Genomic DNA, 17,303 nt, shown 5'->3' with positions numbered 1-17,303 from the left:
GAGGGTGGAAAGAATATGAAAAAAACCTCAAAGCCACTGACAGCTACAGTTAGTATTTTTCAGCGTTGCCTGAAAGTCTCAGGCAAAGATTAGGACTCCAATATATTACCTAGAGTATAAATACTGGTGGTCTCCCATTACTTTCCTGCTGGCTAAAGAACACACATTAAGAAAAATCATGCAAGAAGCAACTTTAGCAAATCCTTGAGCACATTTTTAGGACTCTCACACAATTAAGTTCTCAGCTATGCAATAAATGAAGTCGGGGCATAAAAGGTATTTGGGAGCTTTTAGGAGCCTGAACTCATACAGCTTGCAAGCAGGCTGTAGGCACCAAATATTGCTGGTTGACAAAATACTCAATGTGAACCAGCAAGGTGCACCTGCAGCCCAAGAAGACAACTGTGTCCTGGGCAGAACCATCAGAGATCTGGCCAGCAGGCTGAGGGAAGTGGTTCTGTTCTTCTATTCTGTTCTTGTGAAAATCCCACCTGGAATGCTGCATCCAGCTCTGGGAGTCCCGTTCTGAAAAAAATATGGATCTGTTGCAGCGAGTCCTGAAGATGGCCATGAAGATGCTCAGAGAAGTTGGGCCTGTTCAGCCTAGACCAGAAAAGGCTCCAGGGAGACCTTAGAGCACCTTCCAGTACCCAAAGGGCTGGAGAAAGACTTTTGACAACAGCATGAAGTGACAGGACAAGGGGGAATGCCTTTAAACTGCTAGAGAGTAATATAGTCTCATTTCATTGCAAAGGGGACACTTAAAAATATACTGATGAGCACCATGAGACATCTTAATCAACTAAACAGGCAGTGAAAGGTCCTTGGACATTGAGCTGTAATTCCAAGTCTGATGGTGAATGTTGCAGCTGCCGAGATGGACACAACTGGTACCACCACTAGTCCCTTATCAAAAACTTTTCATGCCTTCTCTCAGGCAACTCCAGACAGTACTGACTCCTTTCCTCACAGCAGCTCCACACAGCACTAACTCCTTCCCTCCTTCTCCCTTATGCACGACCAGCTAATCCAAACTCATCCCTTACCTGGCCACCTAACCCTGTCTGTCCCTCACATAGCTTCTTACCTTCTCTGTTCCCTGCATGTCCTTTCCTCCTCACAGCATAGCCAGCAGAGTCCATCTCAAACTGCAGCAAACTCTGGTGCTCCAGCTGTCTGATGGCCAGCTATAACCCACTCTTTTATAACACCCATCCTCATTGAACAAGCAAGGCTGTTTCCACTCCATGGTAATCAGTACAGCTGTAATTCATTAAGGAAAACTGCACTCTGAACTAGCCTTACAAACCTTCTTCCCACAGGTGAAAGACTCCCAAAAGGGAAACAAGGCATCTGCAATGAAAAGTCTACTATAGATATTTTTTTTAATCTGCCTTTAAGTCTTAAGCTTCTCCTGAAAGACTATCTTCCCTTTGAAGCATTTGAAACTTCTACGGCTTGTGAATGTTACACAAACTCCATTTGTTGTAAGACAATGTCCAAAAGGATAAAATAAATCTTTGCCTCTTAAAAATCAAACAAAGGAAGGAAGAAAGCATCATTTCTTCAGTATCCTTTCAGTGGCTCCAGGCTTACCCCTAAGAATTGTAATAGTGACAAAATAGTTTTGCCTCTCAGCCAAGCCACTTAAGTTATGGGAACTGCAAAATGGCTCAACTTGTCTTTCAAACAGGAGGAAAGTCGGTAGAGAGATGTCAACTTACAGCATATTTCAGTACTGCTTACATTTTAGTGCAGTAAGCAGGAACACTCTTCTCATGTTCCTGATCACTTTTGGAGGAATAACCTGCCCAGTAAAAAACACAGAGGTCAGCATACAGCTCATCACAACCGCTTATTAGAGAAAATTCCCCCATCTATCTCTGAACACTAAATTCTTTGCTTTTCTGCGTAATGTTACTCTTCTGGGTAAAAAAGGAATTCAAGGCCCAGAAACATATTATTTTTGCGTAATAAGGTTATACATATGGATTCAACTTAGCTAGGAAATGTCAACTTAAGGCTTGTCTTCATGAGGAAATTTACTGTAACTAGTCTACCAGTATAATTATATTGCTGTAGTTCTACTGGTAAAATTCCCCTGTTGAGCCTTATTCATAACAACTGCTGCCTTTATGGTTTATTTTTATCAACTATGCCAAAAAAGGCCCCAGCTCCAGAAAGGCCCCAACAATTTACAGAGGAGGAGGGGAAGAAGCTGTGCCAGTGCAACTGGAGCAGTGGAAAGAATAACAGTATAGAACTGGCAATATTTCTTTATACTAATGAATGATTTGCTACCAAAAAAAAAAAAAAAAAAAAAAAAAAAAAAAAAAAAAAAAAGTGAAACACTACCAGAAAACTATACTGTACATCAGACATCCTTGCAGGTAAGGTATGTGCTACATTTCACACATTTCATAGCTTTGGTAAAGGCCCCCAAGCCAGACACTGGTCTGCATCAGCTCCTCCTGTGCATCCTTTTGTTCTTGCCTCATCCCCAAATGCTGCAGTGTATTTTTCCCAGGAGTACTCTTTTCCCCCCATTCCTTTATAGAAGCAATGCTTTGCCACCCAGCAACTGCCCAGGGCCTCTTGGACTGACCCTCCAAAACAAATGGGCATTTAAGACCAGTCCCTCTGGTTAACAGTTTGCATCTCAGGGACCAGGGATAGCTGGAAAGCAAAGAGCACTCTTCGCAAAAAGGATTTTAAAACAATTGCCCTTCACTTGGCAGTGCAAGAATGCTGAGCTAGACAAAACAATGAGCCATCTGTGCACTCTTCCCTTGTCTGTATCCTCTGAGCTTAAATCAGAGCTCCCCAAGAATGGCTGAGTCCCCCTTCACCTCCGCCCACCCTGTTTACATTCTGAAAAAACCACTTTTCTGGCCTATTTTTTTCCTTTTTGTTCTTAAGAGCTCTTGCAAAATCTTCCTTTAAACCTCAGCCCTTTGTCAGGTGGTATCCCATCTACCCAGCTTTGTCAAGTGATCAAAAAATGCTTCCCACCAGTGATCCGTTCCTTGTTTACCATCCCTAGAGGCAGAGTGGCACTCAGGAGCCCTACTCACCCCTTTGTCCAAGGAAGGCAATACCATCTGAATGGGAGACCACCAAGATTTGCAGCCCTCTTTTGTTAGCCTAGTGTCACTGCCTACTGGGCCTTGATTCAAAATTGAGATGACAGTAGAGAGGCAGCTGAGTTAGGTCATCACCACGGAGTTTCCAACTTAGAAGAGAAAAACAACAATAGCTCAAATTTTACATAAAATTGGTAACTTTATTATCAGTGGTAATTTCTTGTTACCAATTGTAGCCACTGCCTCATCAAGAAACATATACTATTCTAGTACTAGCCAAGAAAGCAGGTTCCCAACACTAAAAACACATTGCAGAAAAAACAAAGGGGATTAGGAATGAATAACAGCATTTGGATCTATTTCTTCAAACGTTTATTTCGTTAGTATCTCTATGCCAGGCAGCAAATGGATTAAAAAATGTCAATGGTCTCACAGATGGAATGGCTGCACTGCTCAAAAATACTTTTACCTTCACCTCTCAATGGAAAAAAGCGCTATTTTTTAATTCTTGATTTTTAAAACATCATAAACAGATCTTTATCACATAAAGCAATCTTTCACTAGAAGACCCAGTTTTGATTCCCAGTCACTTCTCCTCCTGGCAGACTGAACTTGCTGGGAGAGCAGAGCCTGCAAACCCTCCCACATGATTCTGTACCAACACAGCTTGGAGATCAGAGTAAGGAAGCCACATCTCTGATCAACTCTCTCCAGTATGCCAATCATAAACGTGGAAGTTCTGTTGGCAAAAAAAACCCCATAAAATCATCCAGTTTGAGCATCATGCCCCTTCCCCTGCATGGAAGCAAGAAGCTCATCCTACCAGGATGCAGCACTGGAGTGCAGACACACTACCAAACAGGAAGTCGTGTTTGCCTTCAATGCTCAGCACTAAACCTTCTTCCAATCTTTTTCCTTTTTTTTTTTTTTTTTTTTTTTTTTTTCCCTGTTTTTATTGAAAACAGTCCTTCTTGTAAATTCAACTACGGTGCTGTAAACCTTATATGAATTTCCTTCAATGCTTCAAAAAAACATTCCAGATCTAGCACAGCTCAAGAGTGGTCTCGTCCCACAGCCCCTGCACATAAACACAGATAGACCGCAGCACAGAGCGGGCTGCTCTCCGTAGGTGGCCCACATCTTTCATTTCATTAAGGGTACTAACTACCTCCAGCAAATGACATTTGGAAGCCAAGTGCACTCTGCCTTGGAGGAGGGAAAATCAGAGTTCCCTCAGACCATAGCTTCAGGGGAGGTCTGCCTCCAGCAATGAAACACAAGCCTTAGAGGGTTCTGGTGCATGGTAGTCACTGGAAGGACACCCTCAGTGGGACACAAATAGGCATGATGCTTGGTTTAACTGGGGAGTTTTTTTGCCTGGGAAAGAGAGAATTGAACCCTATATGATCACACTTGTGCATCTGCTTCTTTAAAATGTCTGAACTCATTAGTCAAATTCAATACAGTCCTTCAGAGGAAAAGTTGTCCCCAAAATGCCACATTTCTCCAAAATATGCAAAAACAAAGAGCCAAACAGAAGAGAAGGATCTACAGGTGTCCCCAGTAAGCAAGTTTCAGTGGAAGCACACCTGTATTTCTAGACACCAGAGAATCCACACAGGTGACACTTGTAAAAAGTACCTTCATTTTAAGAAAAGCTCATTCTAACTCACATCTTCAGGTATGAAAAAAATCTCTCACAAGACAAATCCATTAAAAGACAGATTTTATTGTGCTGTGCAGGTAAACTACCCTTTCCAACTCTGACAGATTCTCAAACTACCATTGAAAGAAAACTTTTGTTTTTGTCACAGAACTCACAAATTCTGTGGCCTCTCCTGTTGCACTCTGCCATGAACCTTCCTCTCTCCCCTCTGCCTCAGACAGAAGACCAAATGAAACACTAAGCATTAGATTTGGGGTCAGTCTTTGATAGGCAAACAAGACCTGGAAAGAAAATACTAAGTCCAGAGTATGGTGCCCACTTTGGACCCTCTCTCCTCTAAGTCCTACCTCTTTATACCTCTTTCCTAAATCAATGCTCACTGATATCCTCTTCCATGTCATTCCCTTTAGCTGCAGCAGATGCTTGAGCTCCAGCAATCTTTCATCTTTGAAGGTGGACATGCTGAATTTTACAAATCTTAGCTGAAATGCGAAACCACCACCTCTCTCTAATTTACTGTCTTCCAAAAGGCCCTCTGTTTTATCAAGAAAACAAAGAAGGGCAGAGTCAGTCTTCACCATTTCAAAAGCATTTAGTTACCTTGGAGTTTGGTGTAATATTTCAGCAGTGCTTCAGGCATGTGGTTTATAAAGCACTTAGGGACTCATTAAATACCAAAATTTAAGGCTAAAGGCTGGCAAGCTGAGGGCAGTGAGCTTTTAAATTTATGAAAGGCTGCAGAACTAAGAGGCCACTAAAGTGATAGCTGTCAGCACCACTCCGTCCTACATTCATGCAGGTTCAAAGGAGAAGCCTGCATGCACTCAAAAGAAAGAGAGCACTCGTTCCAACTTCCAGGCTATTTTCTAAATACTCTTTTCAAACCCCTTTTATACTCAGAAAAAGCCTTCCAGAAAACATCCACCCCTCTTCAAGCCTTGCATTGGTTACCTGATCCAGTTTTGCGCTCCTTTTTCTTCCTTCCAGCTCTAACAAGCATCCTTGCCCTTTTACAAGTTAAGGTCATTCAGAGGATCTATACAAGCAAGCAGAACACAAGCTGGACTGAAGATCTTTAAAGGCTCATGCTTACCCTCACCTTTAATAGGGAGGCACCACCCACAGAGACAACATGTTATCCCGGCATGCACTGCTCCCTCCTGATCCAAATGGAAAGCAGCACAAATCAAAAGGACCACAGCAAGTTGGAACCTGTTGTCTCAGCGGGTGGTACCCTGCATCTGTAATAGAGATGAAGGCAGCTGTAATCTCTCCGGTTTTATGCAAATGGGATGCCGCATTTCAGCTCCTGGCTAGGGGCCAGTAAAAAAAAAACAAAACCAAAAAAACCCCAAACCCCACCACCCTTGTCAGTATGAAGTTGATGCAGTAAACATCAAAACACAGTTGGAATGTCACTTTGCGGGATGTGGGAAGACCACAAATAAAACTCTTATCTCAATCTATTCATAATTTAAGACTTACTTTCTATTTCAGCTCTGAATTACAACCCTGTAATTTTAATACAAATAAGACTACTCAAGGGTGCTCAGGAATTCTATCACATCATGGTCTTCCACTTTTGCACTTCTTTAAAGTGTTAAGAAAAAAGATGACCACTCAAACTACAGAATAGTTAAGTGGAGATTCAACCTTGGCCTTAGATTTTCTCAGACTGAAGACAGAAGCAAAACCACATTTTCTTTCTTACTCCCTGGACAGCCCTGCAAACCTGTGCCAGCACCATCCAGGGCTGGCACACACTGTGGCACCACAGTAACACAGAATCACAGAATGGGTAAAGTTGAAAAGGATCATAGTGTGTCATCTGGTCCAACCTTCCTGCTCATGCAAGGTAATCCCAGAGCACATGGTACAGGATTGTGTCCAGATGGTGCTTTAGGATCTCCACAGCCTCTCTGGACAATCTGTTCCAATGCATGGTCACCCACACAGTAATTAGGTTCCTCCTCATCTGCAAGTGGAACTTCCTGTGCATCAGTTTCTGCCCGTTGCCTCCTGGGTCAGAGACTCCCATGGGCTGCTGCAAAGGCAGCACTCAGCAGTAGATGAAGCTGGCATTGCTGCTGATGGAGTCTGAGTCCAGCTACACCTGCTGATGCTCAGCACCTTCCTCAAGCACCTGTTCTCCACCAAGGAAGAAGTCACCATCATGTTTGTAAACTGCATGAATGATCAGGCACTTGTCCCTCAACCTTGTTGATGGCCTGGCATCAGAGCACAAATCTGCAACTGCCAGCTGAGGCACTGGCTTTGTGCAGACACACAGGGACACGTTCCTTGCTGCTGGCATTGCTATGGGCAGTTGCTGCCAGCAAGGGGTGGAGAAAAGTGCAGGACTCAGCCTCTCCTCTCCCACAACTGCACCAGCCAAATGCTTCCTGCCAGCAGGCTGCAAGCACTCACCACTGCAGTGCAGAATCTCTTCAGAATGCAGGAACAGTCCGAAAAAAAGGCCCTGCTTTAACCCTGCTGAATAGATTTGAGAAGTTACACATTTGTTTTTATTTGAAAGAAGATAGAAAAAACTAAAAATGGAATATAACTTGCAAAAACATCCTGGAAGGATTTCTGCTGCCACTCAAGTTGTGCAACATCTCGACTGGAGAGACTTATTTCTATGCAAGCAGCTTGGCATGAAATCCCACTGAAAGGCCTGTGGTTCCCTAATGCTGTCATGACATCATGATTTAGGATTTTTAGAGCTATCAGCCCAGCACAGCTGGTGTCATGGTTGCCATTATACCATGAAACACTGAGGGGTTTTAAACAAAAAAGGTTTCCTTGTTTGAAATTCTTAGATTTCTTCCATCTTATTCTACAGATTCTTAAAACCAGACTGGTTCTGTAAGCAGAGTACAGCTGATACGTAAGCAGAGCAGGAAACACTGCTGCCTTAACTGAAAATAAATCTGTCAACAAGGAGGCACTGGGAGAGCTCTACTTCAGACTTTTCAGGTTCTTATTAAAAATATAAATTAAAGTCAACATTTTCACGTTATTTGCTACATCTGTTTGCTATTCCATTATAAATAAAAATATGGGGGCCTCCAATTCAGTGTTAGTTCACTAAAAAAATCAAAAGGTCCTTTTCATTTAATACTGCATTTTAATTGTTCTAGACTTGTATTACCATGAGAGGTCCACAAGAAATAAGTTACACATTGCCCAAACTGGGCAATTAACAAGACCTTTGGCAGTGTTCTATCTTTCCCTTTCTAAAGTATGAAGGACAGCAAGGCTATGGAAGCACATCCCTGTTGCAAGAACCTTGCTGACTGTCACAAGCAGATCCAGATCTGCACTCTTTGCAGACAGCTGGGAATCCAAAAAAACCCACAAATCCTTTCGTGTCTCCGGAGGCCAGGGCAATTGAGCAGAGTTCAGTGCTACATTGATTTTAAAGGAAATACACAAAGATTTAAACAAATGCTCTGCCACCCCATGCTCCTGCCAACCATTCCACAGCACACTTGACCTGGGACAGCAGAATCCTAGAGCCCTTCAAACAAAAAAGACACATATTTTCTTAAATAAAGCTTTATTAAATTCCCTGTCAGAGAACAAGAACCTCCTGAGTGCATAGGAAAATCCACCACTCCTACAATGTGCACCTACAGCTGGGCTGGGGATGTGCATCTCCCACAGCCATCAAATTTTGAGAGTAGTTTTAGCAAACAGCAATTGCTTCTGGGAGTGAGAACTGTTGGTGAGTGCTCAACTCCTTTGAAAATCTTCTCTCAACCAGTCTACACTGCTCACGTGCCAGCTGGAAACTTCAGGTTCAGTGCTTAAGAGATGTGTAGGCCTTGACAGCTCTACCACATGCATAATTGTATATTAAGACTTTTGGGCACAAGGTAGAACTGACCTACTCCACAAGACAAATAGTAATAAGCTTTGTAGCTCCAAGAATGAGGCCAAATTAAAGGTGACAGACTGCAGACAGCTGAGCATCTCAGGACACAGTGCTGTGGAGTTGGGGATGCTGTTCCAGCCACTCAAGAGAGAAGGGAAACACACAGCTGATATATAAACAAAAGCACCATGTGAAGGCCTATATGTTCAGACTAAGATCTCTTGTGAAAGGGAAGGAAGCATTAAACTTCATTTTTTCACTTGCCCTACTTTTCTTCTGACCCTGCAACTAATGACTCAGGTTTGTTAGTAGAGGTGTTGGTTAAATGAACCAGGCAGATCTCTGTGACATTAGGGTCCTGTATAAACTCCAGACTTGTTTTCTGAAAAACAGTTCTGTAATCACAAACACAAGGAGAAAAAAAACAGGAGAAACTGTCTTGAGGAATGGGTAAAGTTAAACAAACTGCCCAACTGCTGCTGTTACAAGAGAAGCACTTTGATGGAAAAAAAACTGGTGGCTGAATCTTAACCAAGACAAACAAAAGGAGGAAAGCTTGTGTGAACTGGAGCCTTGGCTACACCATTCATTAGGGACATTTATACTGCAACTATAACACAGTGCAAAGATAGTTTCTGTAAACAGCAAGAGCAGAAACTTTGTGCCCTTTCTGGCTGGTTAAAAGGCTATGTTCACAGCCCCAAAATCATGATGGCTTGGCTACTGCCACTCACTTTAACTGGAGTTAAGGAGTAAGGTCAGCTAACAAAAGACAAGTATAGGGTCAGCTCATGCTGCCTGCTTGGTCTAATCCAAAGTTCCTGCTAGAAACCATCCATACCAACAACCTAAGATAATAATTTAATTACTGGAGAAAAGACAGTCAAACAATTAGAGTTTTAGGCTTCTGTTACACAAATTGGCACTTTATACAGCAGCCAGGGGTGGCAGTCTGCTGACAGTAACACTGCTGTGCCAGCAACAGCAAAATGCCCTTACAGCAGTTTTCCAGAGGAAGGCATTTAACATGCACAGGGAGGGGTTAGGATTTAAGTGTACGACCATAACAGATTACAGAGTGTGAAAAACACAACAAGACAGACAGTTAAAAGAAAATTTCCCAACCAGTTAAAAGAAATTTAAACAAAAACCCACTCAACACTGAAAGGAAATATAGTGCATTCAAAGCCAGCAGAGGGGAACATAGAATTTCTTCTACATGCAAGAACAGGCATACGTAATCTTTTCTGAGAGCAGGGCTAGGGTGTTCTCAACAGAAAACCAGCTGTTCAAATAATATGAGCAGCAGGACAGGGTTTTGCCTACACACCCCCAAAACACAACACTAAACACAACACACAGCTACAGAACTTAAATGACACTTACTCATGTACTCTGTTGTCTCCATACAAGTCACTTAACCCAAAGCTGACATAGTGCCAGTGCTCAGGAACATTCAGTGCTGGGTTTCCCAGGTTTCTGTACATGCTAACATAGTCCAGAGGGTCAGGTCCTCCCAACCTGCATTAAAAACAGAAAAAAAACTTACATAAGTTAGTTTACTCAAGAAAAATGGTAAGTCTCACCAGGTGCTAGAAGAGGTTGTACAAAGACCTGGTTTAAAACAAAATTATACTCAAGAATATTAAATTGCCTCTTAAAAAAAAAAATTGCAGAGAAAGGTTAGCTTAAGTCCAGAAAGCTTTGAGTACAGGAAGACAAAGCACACGTGTGTAACATGCTAAAAATGTTTTTAACATTAAAGCATAAAAACCCCTGGAAAATCATGTTAAAGCTCCCACAACAAAAACAAAGAAAATTGAAAAACAGTACTAGTAAAAGATCAATGGCTGTATCTGCATTGCAAGCTCTTAATTCAGTCCAGAGGCACATACCTCACAAAAAGTGATGCTATTCCTCAAGCAAATCTTGAAATTACTAAGTTTTGAGGAGAGTAATAAATACTTCTGAATATAGAAAAAATAGTTCAAACAGTGGAGGAGAAAAACATTGCTTCAGTAAAACCAGCAGCAAAACTTCTACAAATACACCACTTGCATTAACCAAGAACAAGTAAAAAGCACCACTGTACCTCCTGCATCAGCATTAGAATGGCTTCCTTAAAAGAGCATAACTCAAAAGCCAATGCAGCACAGGCAGGTCACACTACACAGCAACCACCAAAGCCTGCAGCCACCCTTTCCTGCTCCAAGGCACAGGGAATTGAGGCCATGTGCCAGCAGAGAGCACATATCCTCCTGCCGCTCGCATCACCTTTGTCTGAGCAAAGACAGGACAACTCCCTGCTGAAGGAAGGAACACACTGGACTGTTTTGCTATTTGCCCTGTCAATCATAGACATCTACCACAAACAGTTACAGCACAGCTGAGCAGCTGTTTAACCACTTTGTGCCTACAACATGCTGTGTCTTCAAGTAAAACTCTCAGCTGCTCCAAACGAGAAAATCTGAACTCACATGACCCCAGTCACTGGAACCAATGATTCTACACATCAATTCCTCTCATGTCTACTGTCTTTTTACACCTTGACACAATCATCTGCAGGGTGCAGGGCATGGCTGTGCTTCTTTCACTTGTCTTGAGGTTTGTGTATCATCATAAGCAGTCTCCGTGGCTGGACAGATGGATCCAACCCTAGTAACAGTGAGACGTGATTTTAAATTCTCTGCCCTCCTCCTGTTGCCCAACCTTATCAAGTATGTAGAAAGCAGCATATCAGCTTGGTTTATTAAAAGACAACATTAGTTTGGTGTATGAAAACATCCTTCACCTCTCCACAGGTGTGCTGTGCTGTCTTGCTCCTACTGTTGCTGGCAAAAAACAGAGCAGTTGTCTACCATGACTGACTTTACCTAGGACAGCTTCTTCTTAAATCATATAAGGCCATCAGGGTAACCAAGACCAGTTGCAGTTTCTCCAGCAGGTCAGTTAAGGATGCAGCCTAGGATACTGAGGCAGGACAGAGAGGATGAGCAGCTCGCCCCCAGTGGTGGCACAGGTGTCCATTGTCAAAGGCTACATCAAAACAATGCAGCCTTCTTGTATGACAAATGGCACCTTCATGGTATAAAAGGCGAATGGTGAGCAGACATGGGGAGAGTATGTCATCGTCCAGGATGGAGCTGAGTCTGATCTTCAGCAGACACCTGAGAAAACCTGTTTTCAAACTCTAGCAGTAGTTTGAAACACTCAGGAAAAAACAAGCCCCCTCTGACACCCTTTCCTCACCTGTTCCCTTTCACTGGCATCAGGTCACACTGGGGGCTGAGATCTCTACCAGAAACACCCATTCAGGTGGCTCTGTTCAGAGCATGGCACCTATGTCCTGGCTAGTGCTCAGCCCCCAGGGATCCATGATGGAAGCAGTCAGATGGAAGCAATTCCAGCCAGGATGGTCACTTACCCTTGAGAAGCAGCAGTGAACAGCAGCCACACACAATTATTACTAGACTGGGAAGACTTCAGACTGAGGGAGGTTCATATACTGACTAGTCAGAGACTAGTCAGTGGTCAGAGCAGTTGCATGGGCTTTGCAATGAAGGGATAACTGCTAAGCAACCAGCATCTCCTACATGAAGAAAACCTGCTTCCAAACTCGGTTTAATAACACTTTAGAAGTCAAACAAACCATGCTGGAACACTGCTGGCACAGGCACTCAGACAACACTCAAGACAAATCTCTACACTGCCCTTTTCAGGACAGGGACTGATCCATGGGTATATGCTTTCCCTATGGCTACTCAAACATACTTGTCAGGTCTGAGGCAGATGGCAAGTCCTGTCTGGGACAGCACTAGGCAAGCCAGACACTTCTCCATCACTCCTGCCAGCAATCCTGTGTCTGTCTCCAAAGGCCAAACTTTGGAGACAACTAGACCTGCAGCACCACAGAGGCGGCCACAGCAATGTAGCACCAGGTAGCCTGGAGGAGCTGAGCTCAATCCTGCCCAGAGTTCACTACCAACTGGTTCACATGTTGCTCAATGATCCAGTCACATCATCTTTGCTCACTGAGAAATGCAGTAGACTTGGAAGAGATGTAGACTAAAAGCCTGCACTAGCAACTAATTAAATTTTTAAACACATATCCAAGCCATATACGTACCCTAAAACTGCTGCAACTGCACGAGCTTTAAGCCAGCTACCTGCAGCACACAGTAACATAGTCATGGCAATAATGCTCACCTAAGATTAGTCAGCACAGATACTCATCCAGTTTCGGTGGCAGGTTTCACTGCTCTATCATCGGCGGCGCTGCTGTGGTGCATCCTCCCGCCCACGGCCGCCGCGGCAGGGTTCGACCTTGTATCACAATCTACATATCAGTACATGCACTCACACAAAGAGCTGGAAGCGTTGGAGGATTTTATTAGGAAGAGCCCGACTTCAAAGCCAGAGGTACAGTACAAATTTGTTACATTCTCTATTCATGGTGCTCATTCAGGAGCAGGAAGGGCTGCCTCAGGGGAAACCCTGTATTTGCATCTGCACCAAGAGTCTTCTTTTGCCTGATGCTAAGAGCACTCTTAACTTTCTGTGGAAGGAGAAACGCAAAACAGAGAGGAAAGAGACCTGAATGGAAAGAAACTGGAAAACTCCTAATTCATTCACCCCGTTAGTGTATTGTTTGTAGTCACTTCCCAGCAGCTGACAATAGGACTGCTTTTCACAGATGCCTTTCGACAACCCTTCAGAAGTAGTCTGTGACTCCCAAAAGGCTGCAAATCACAGCTCACTGCACAGGTTTTTGAGAGTATGGCCTAAATTTAAGACAGGTGATAAAAACCCAGTAGTCGAGCCCAGATTATGCCCATTTCAAAAAATTTATTAAAAAAAAAAAAAAAAAAAAGAACAAATTTGATTTTTTCACTAGAAATTCTATGCAATAAGATATTTAATTTTGAAATACTCTACCATATTTTATAATAAAAGTGGACACTGGATATCAACACAGACTCCATCTTGGTGCATGGCCCTCACAAAAACAGACAGAAACTATTCCAAGAAGTTCTGATTGAATCCCAAGCTCTCTCCCAATATATGCAAATAGCATTTTAAAAGATTAGTTCCATTAAACAATCCACATGGCTAAACCGCTTTATGTGATAGGCATGGAGCTCTCCATGCCTATTCTCCAATGTTACACAGTTAGGATCTGCTCTGATCTGCAAGCCAAAGACTACAAGTTCAGCTCCCTGAACAAAAAAAAAAAACAAATTGCTGTTAACCATAGAGAAGCTGATACATATAATTAAAAGCTGATTAGTGTTACAATATTTCTCCTAAGGCAGGAGCTTCGTGCAGCAAGTTCCTCTTCTAATCTAAAACAGCTAATAGCAGGCAGCCAGGCAGAGTAGGACAGATTAGCAGAGCTGTGGCAGGAGTCCTTCTACCAGATTTAACAAAACCAAGCTCCAAGTTTCACCCAACAAGAGGAGAGAAAGGACTTGTGGCATCCACAGAGGCCTTACCTCGCACAAGCATTTCCTGCACAGGACAGCAGTAGGAAGCTCACCTCTACAACAGAAGCTCTCAGCTCTCACTGCTGGCTGACTAACAGTTGGAGGAACCAAGTGGAAAATGCCAGGATAAACAGGCCTTCACATTACTTCTTACTTGCAACCTTGTGAGCAGCAATTCTTTTAGTGTTTGAGTCCAGTTGCAGCAAAACCCTAAACAATCCCTCAAGCAACAAGGTTTCTTTCCAAACAAGGGTCTTTGCCGTTCTTCACTATAGACCTAAATTTCCCTCAACCTTCACAGATCTTACATCAATATAGTCATTATGTTGATAGAAAAGAAGTGCTAACATGACTGGAAATGCTTCATGAGTATCTAAGATTAGACACAGGTGCAAAAACAGACTGATCAGACCACCACCAAAGTACTGATGTGCACAGATGACTAAGAAATTATTTATATTTTGAGGTCTCTAAGGTCAGATTTGCAACATCTTATCTCAGCCCACTATGTCATTTTAGTACAATATTCCCCTAGGCAATAAGGGCTAACAGACAAACTTCTTGCTAGAAACACTTAAAAACGAGTTCTGTGGACAACAGCTTTGTCTGTCAGAACAGCACACAGGGAGGATATTATTCTGCTGCTGCTAAGGACTCTAACAGGTTGAAATGAGCTGTAAATAAAGAAGTTGAACATTTACTAATTTTTTTCAAGTGCTGAGGTAGGGACTGACCCATGTCACATAAAGCAAACATTTTAGGGTGACTTGATCATGTTTCTTAGCTCCAGCACAGGGGGATGAGCAGCTATGTGATAGCAAAAAGCAAAAGGAACTCCTCTTCACACGGGATTAGACACTAGACACTTATGTTGATAGCTAAACATCCAAGAACTTCCTTCATGCCACTCTCCCACATAAACAACTGCTGTTCCTGGTGTCAGACACTGTGTCAGCAGAGACACTGAGCAGCAGATTCACAGTCTGTGATAACACACGGCTACGTAAGGCCAAGAGAAGCTGGCAGTGCCCCGTGGGCTTTATGGGTACACACAGCATGTGTCCGGCCTGGAGGCTGCAACAACGGCGTCACTCCGGTCAGTGCCGCCACACTGGAACCCCAGGCTCCTGGCCAGAAGACAGAGCTCGTGCCTCCAGTCCAGGGGAAAAACTCCAGATCCTCACCTTCTGTGGGAACACCTCCCCTGAGTAATATGCACTCCCTTTTTGTAGGGTCTGCCCCAGCCGGGGCCTTCACCAGCCACCCCTCACTCAGGGACCCTCCAAATTACCTCAGAAACCCCAATACTCTCTCCTGTCTTCAGTGCACACCTCTCTAGACCTTCCTGCTATTGAGAGCACATTCTCCCCAGGAGCCCCTCCAAACACACGCCCTAGGCAACCAACTGCACCCGCAATGCCTCCATCCCCACATCCACTGCACATCCCCAAAACTCTTGCATCTCACCCCTAACTCAGGACACAACCCCCCAGTCCCTCTCTCCTTGCTCCAACCCTCCCCAGCCCCTCCAGCTCACCCCGTGCAACGTCCCCAGCCCCAGCGCTTCTCCCAAACCTCTCCCACCCCCACTACTCCTCCCAAACCCGCTCCTATCCCACACAAGGCGCCGGTCCCGCTGCTCCTCCCAGCTCCACGCAAGACCCCGGCCCCATCCAGGCCGCCTCACCAGTACTTGAGGATGGCGGTGACCTGCAGTGGGTTGGGCTGGTCGGGGTAGAGGCGTCGGCACTCGCCGTAGATACCGTGCAGACCCGGCGGGAAGAGCGACGGGAAGGACCCCGACCCAGACGCCGAGCCGGACCCCGGCCCGCCCGCGGGGGGCCCCCCGCCCGGCCGCACGCCCTCCATGTCCCGGAGGCGGCTGGTCCCGCCCGTCCCGTTTGGTTCCGAACCCGCTCCGCTCCCGCCAGGCGCTCCCGGCCCGGCCCGGCCCGGCCCAAGCGGCTGCGTGGGGCCGCGGGAGGAGGGGCGGGGCCTACAGCCAGGCGGCGTGAGTGACAGGCCAGCTCCGCCAATGGCAGCGCTGAGCGGGGCTCCGGGCGGAGGGGGCGGGGCCCCGCTGCACGGGAGGCGTGAGTGACAGGACAGTCTGGCCAATGGGAGCTCGCGGCCTGGAGTGCGGCCGCCCCTCTGCCCCCGCCCCTCGGTACGTTGCGGGCGCGCCCCCTAGCGGCGGCTCGGGGCCCGCGATGGGCGGGGCGATGCCCGCACGAGGCGGTGGCGGGAACTCGGAGCGGGTCCCGCGGGAGCTGCCGCACCTGGGCAGGCCTGCGAGCAGAGGAGGGGTTTGTTACTGCTGCCTTTACACCTCCTCCAAGGCTCAAGGCACCTTTACTCTGTAGGTCCCTTGGGGGCAGCTGGAAGCTGCCAATAGGTGAAGTTTGAGGGCTCTCTGATCGCGGATTGTGACTTGTGCACGAAGCACGCTGACGATCTGGTTCATTCCTGAGTTGTAACTACAACTGTGGTCATGCAAAGCCAGGTGTGTATGGTCTGTGTGCCATAGTCCTACACATGAGTCCTCCTTGTTAATCAGCAAATCAAGAAAAATAAGCTCTAGAGTGCTCAGAGGAGAGGGTGAGTGTTCATGTTTGCATTTCTCACTTAAATAGGTGGTAGTTTATCCTAAACACATTCATGACACCATTTGGGAGAACACACGAGGTCAAGAAGCTGACAGCCAAGCAACAATCCCCTGATAAAGGAGGTGAGCAGTAGGTGTTCTCACTTCCCACAATGAAAAATATTTCACTTGTCCTGTTACTGTGATACTTATTGTCACATCTGCCTGAGTAGTCAGCTGAGAGGGTGAATCTAAGAGTCTGTATGAAAGGCTGTGTTGGCTCAATACACCCATAACGAGTGTATTCTGGCATTCATTGAAGTGGTACAACAGTGGCCTTAATTTAAACTCTTCAATCCTGTTGTACAAAAACTCCCTCTTTTAGACTAAGTGAATGGGGGAGGTCGCTAAAGATTAACATCTGGGATAAGACATCTACTAGGGCTAAAGGCAGGAACTACAGGAGAAAAGTCCATGTCTATAGGAGAGTTGTGGGACAACACAGGTGAGTCAAGACTTCAAGTGTGCTCACTGGCATGGAAGTCCATTTTAATTAATTCCAAGAGCCAGAGTTTCAGTCATCGATTATTCAAGTGCTTTTAGAATA

At 44.9% G+C, this 17,303-nt stretch overlaps 1 protein-coding gene across 2 annotated transcripts in view; it reads right to left on the bottom strand.

The window, feature by feature from the left end:
* SUFU (SUFU negative regulator of hedgehog signaling) overlaps positions 1 to 16,094 on the bottom strand; it is an 83,938-nt gene extending 67,844 nt beyond the window's left edge. For both annotated transcript variants that reach the window (XM_056495027.1, XM_056495029.1), the window contains exons 1-2: positions 15,800 to 16,094; positions 10,016 to 10,150 (exon numbers count right to left, since the gene is read on the bottom strand). In XM_056495027.1, the coding sequence (XP_056351002.1) occupies positions 10,016 to 10,150; positions 15,800 to 15,981 (317 nt within the window). In that variant the 5' untranslated portion in view covers positions 15,982 to 16,094. The remainder of the gene's footprint in view (positions 1 to 10,015; positions 10,151 to 15,799) is intronic.
* Between the last annotated feature and the right edge of the window lie 1,209 nt (positions 16,095 to 17,303).

This window comes from Oenanthe melanoleuca, chromosome 6, assembly GCF_029582105.1.
Source record: "Oenanthe melanoleuca isolate GR-GAL-2019-014 chromosome 6, OMel1.0, whole genome shotgun sequence".
NCBI lineage: Eukaryota > Metazoa > Chordata > Aves > Passeriformes > Muscicapidae > Oenanthe > Oenanthe melanoleuca.
This window is presented reverse-complemented; position numbering and strand designations above follow the sequence as displayed.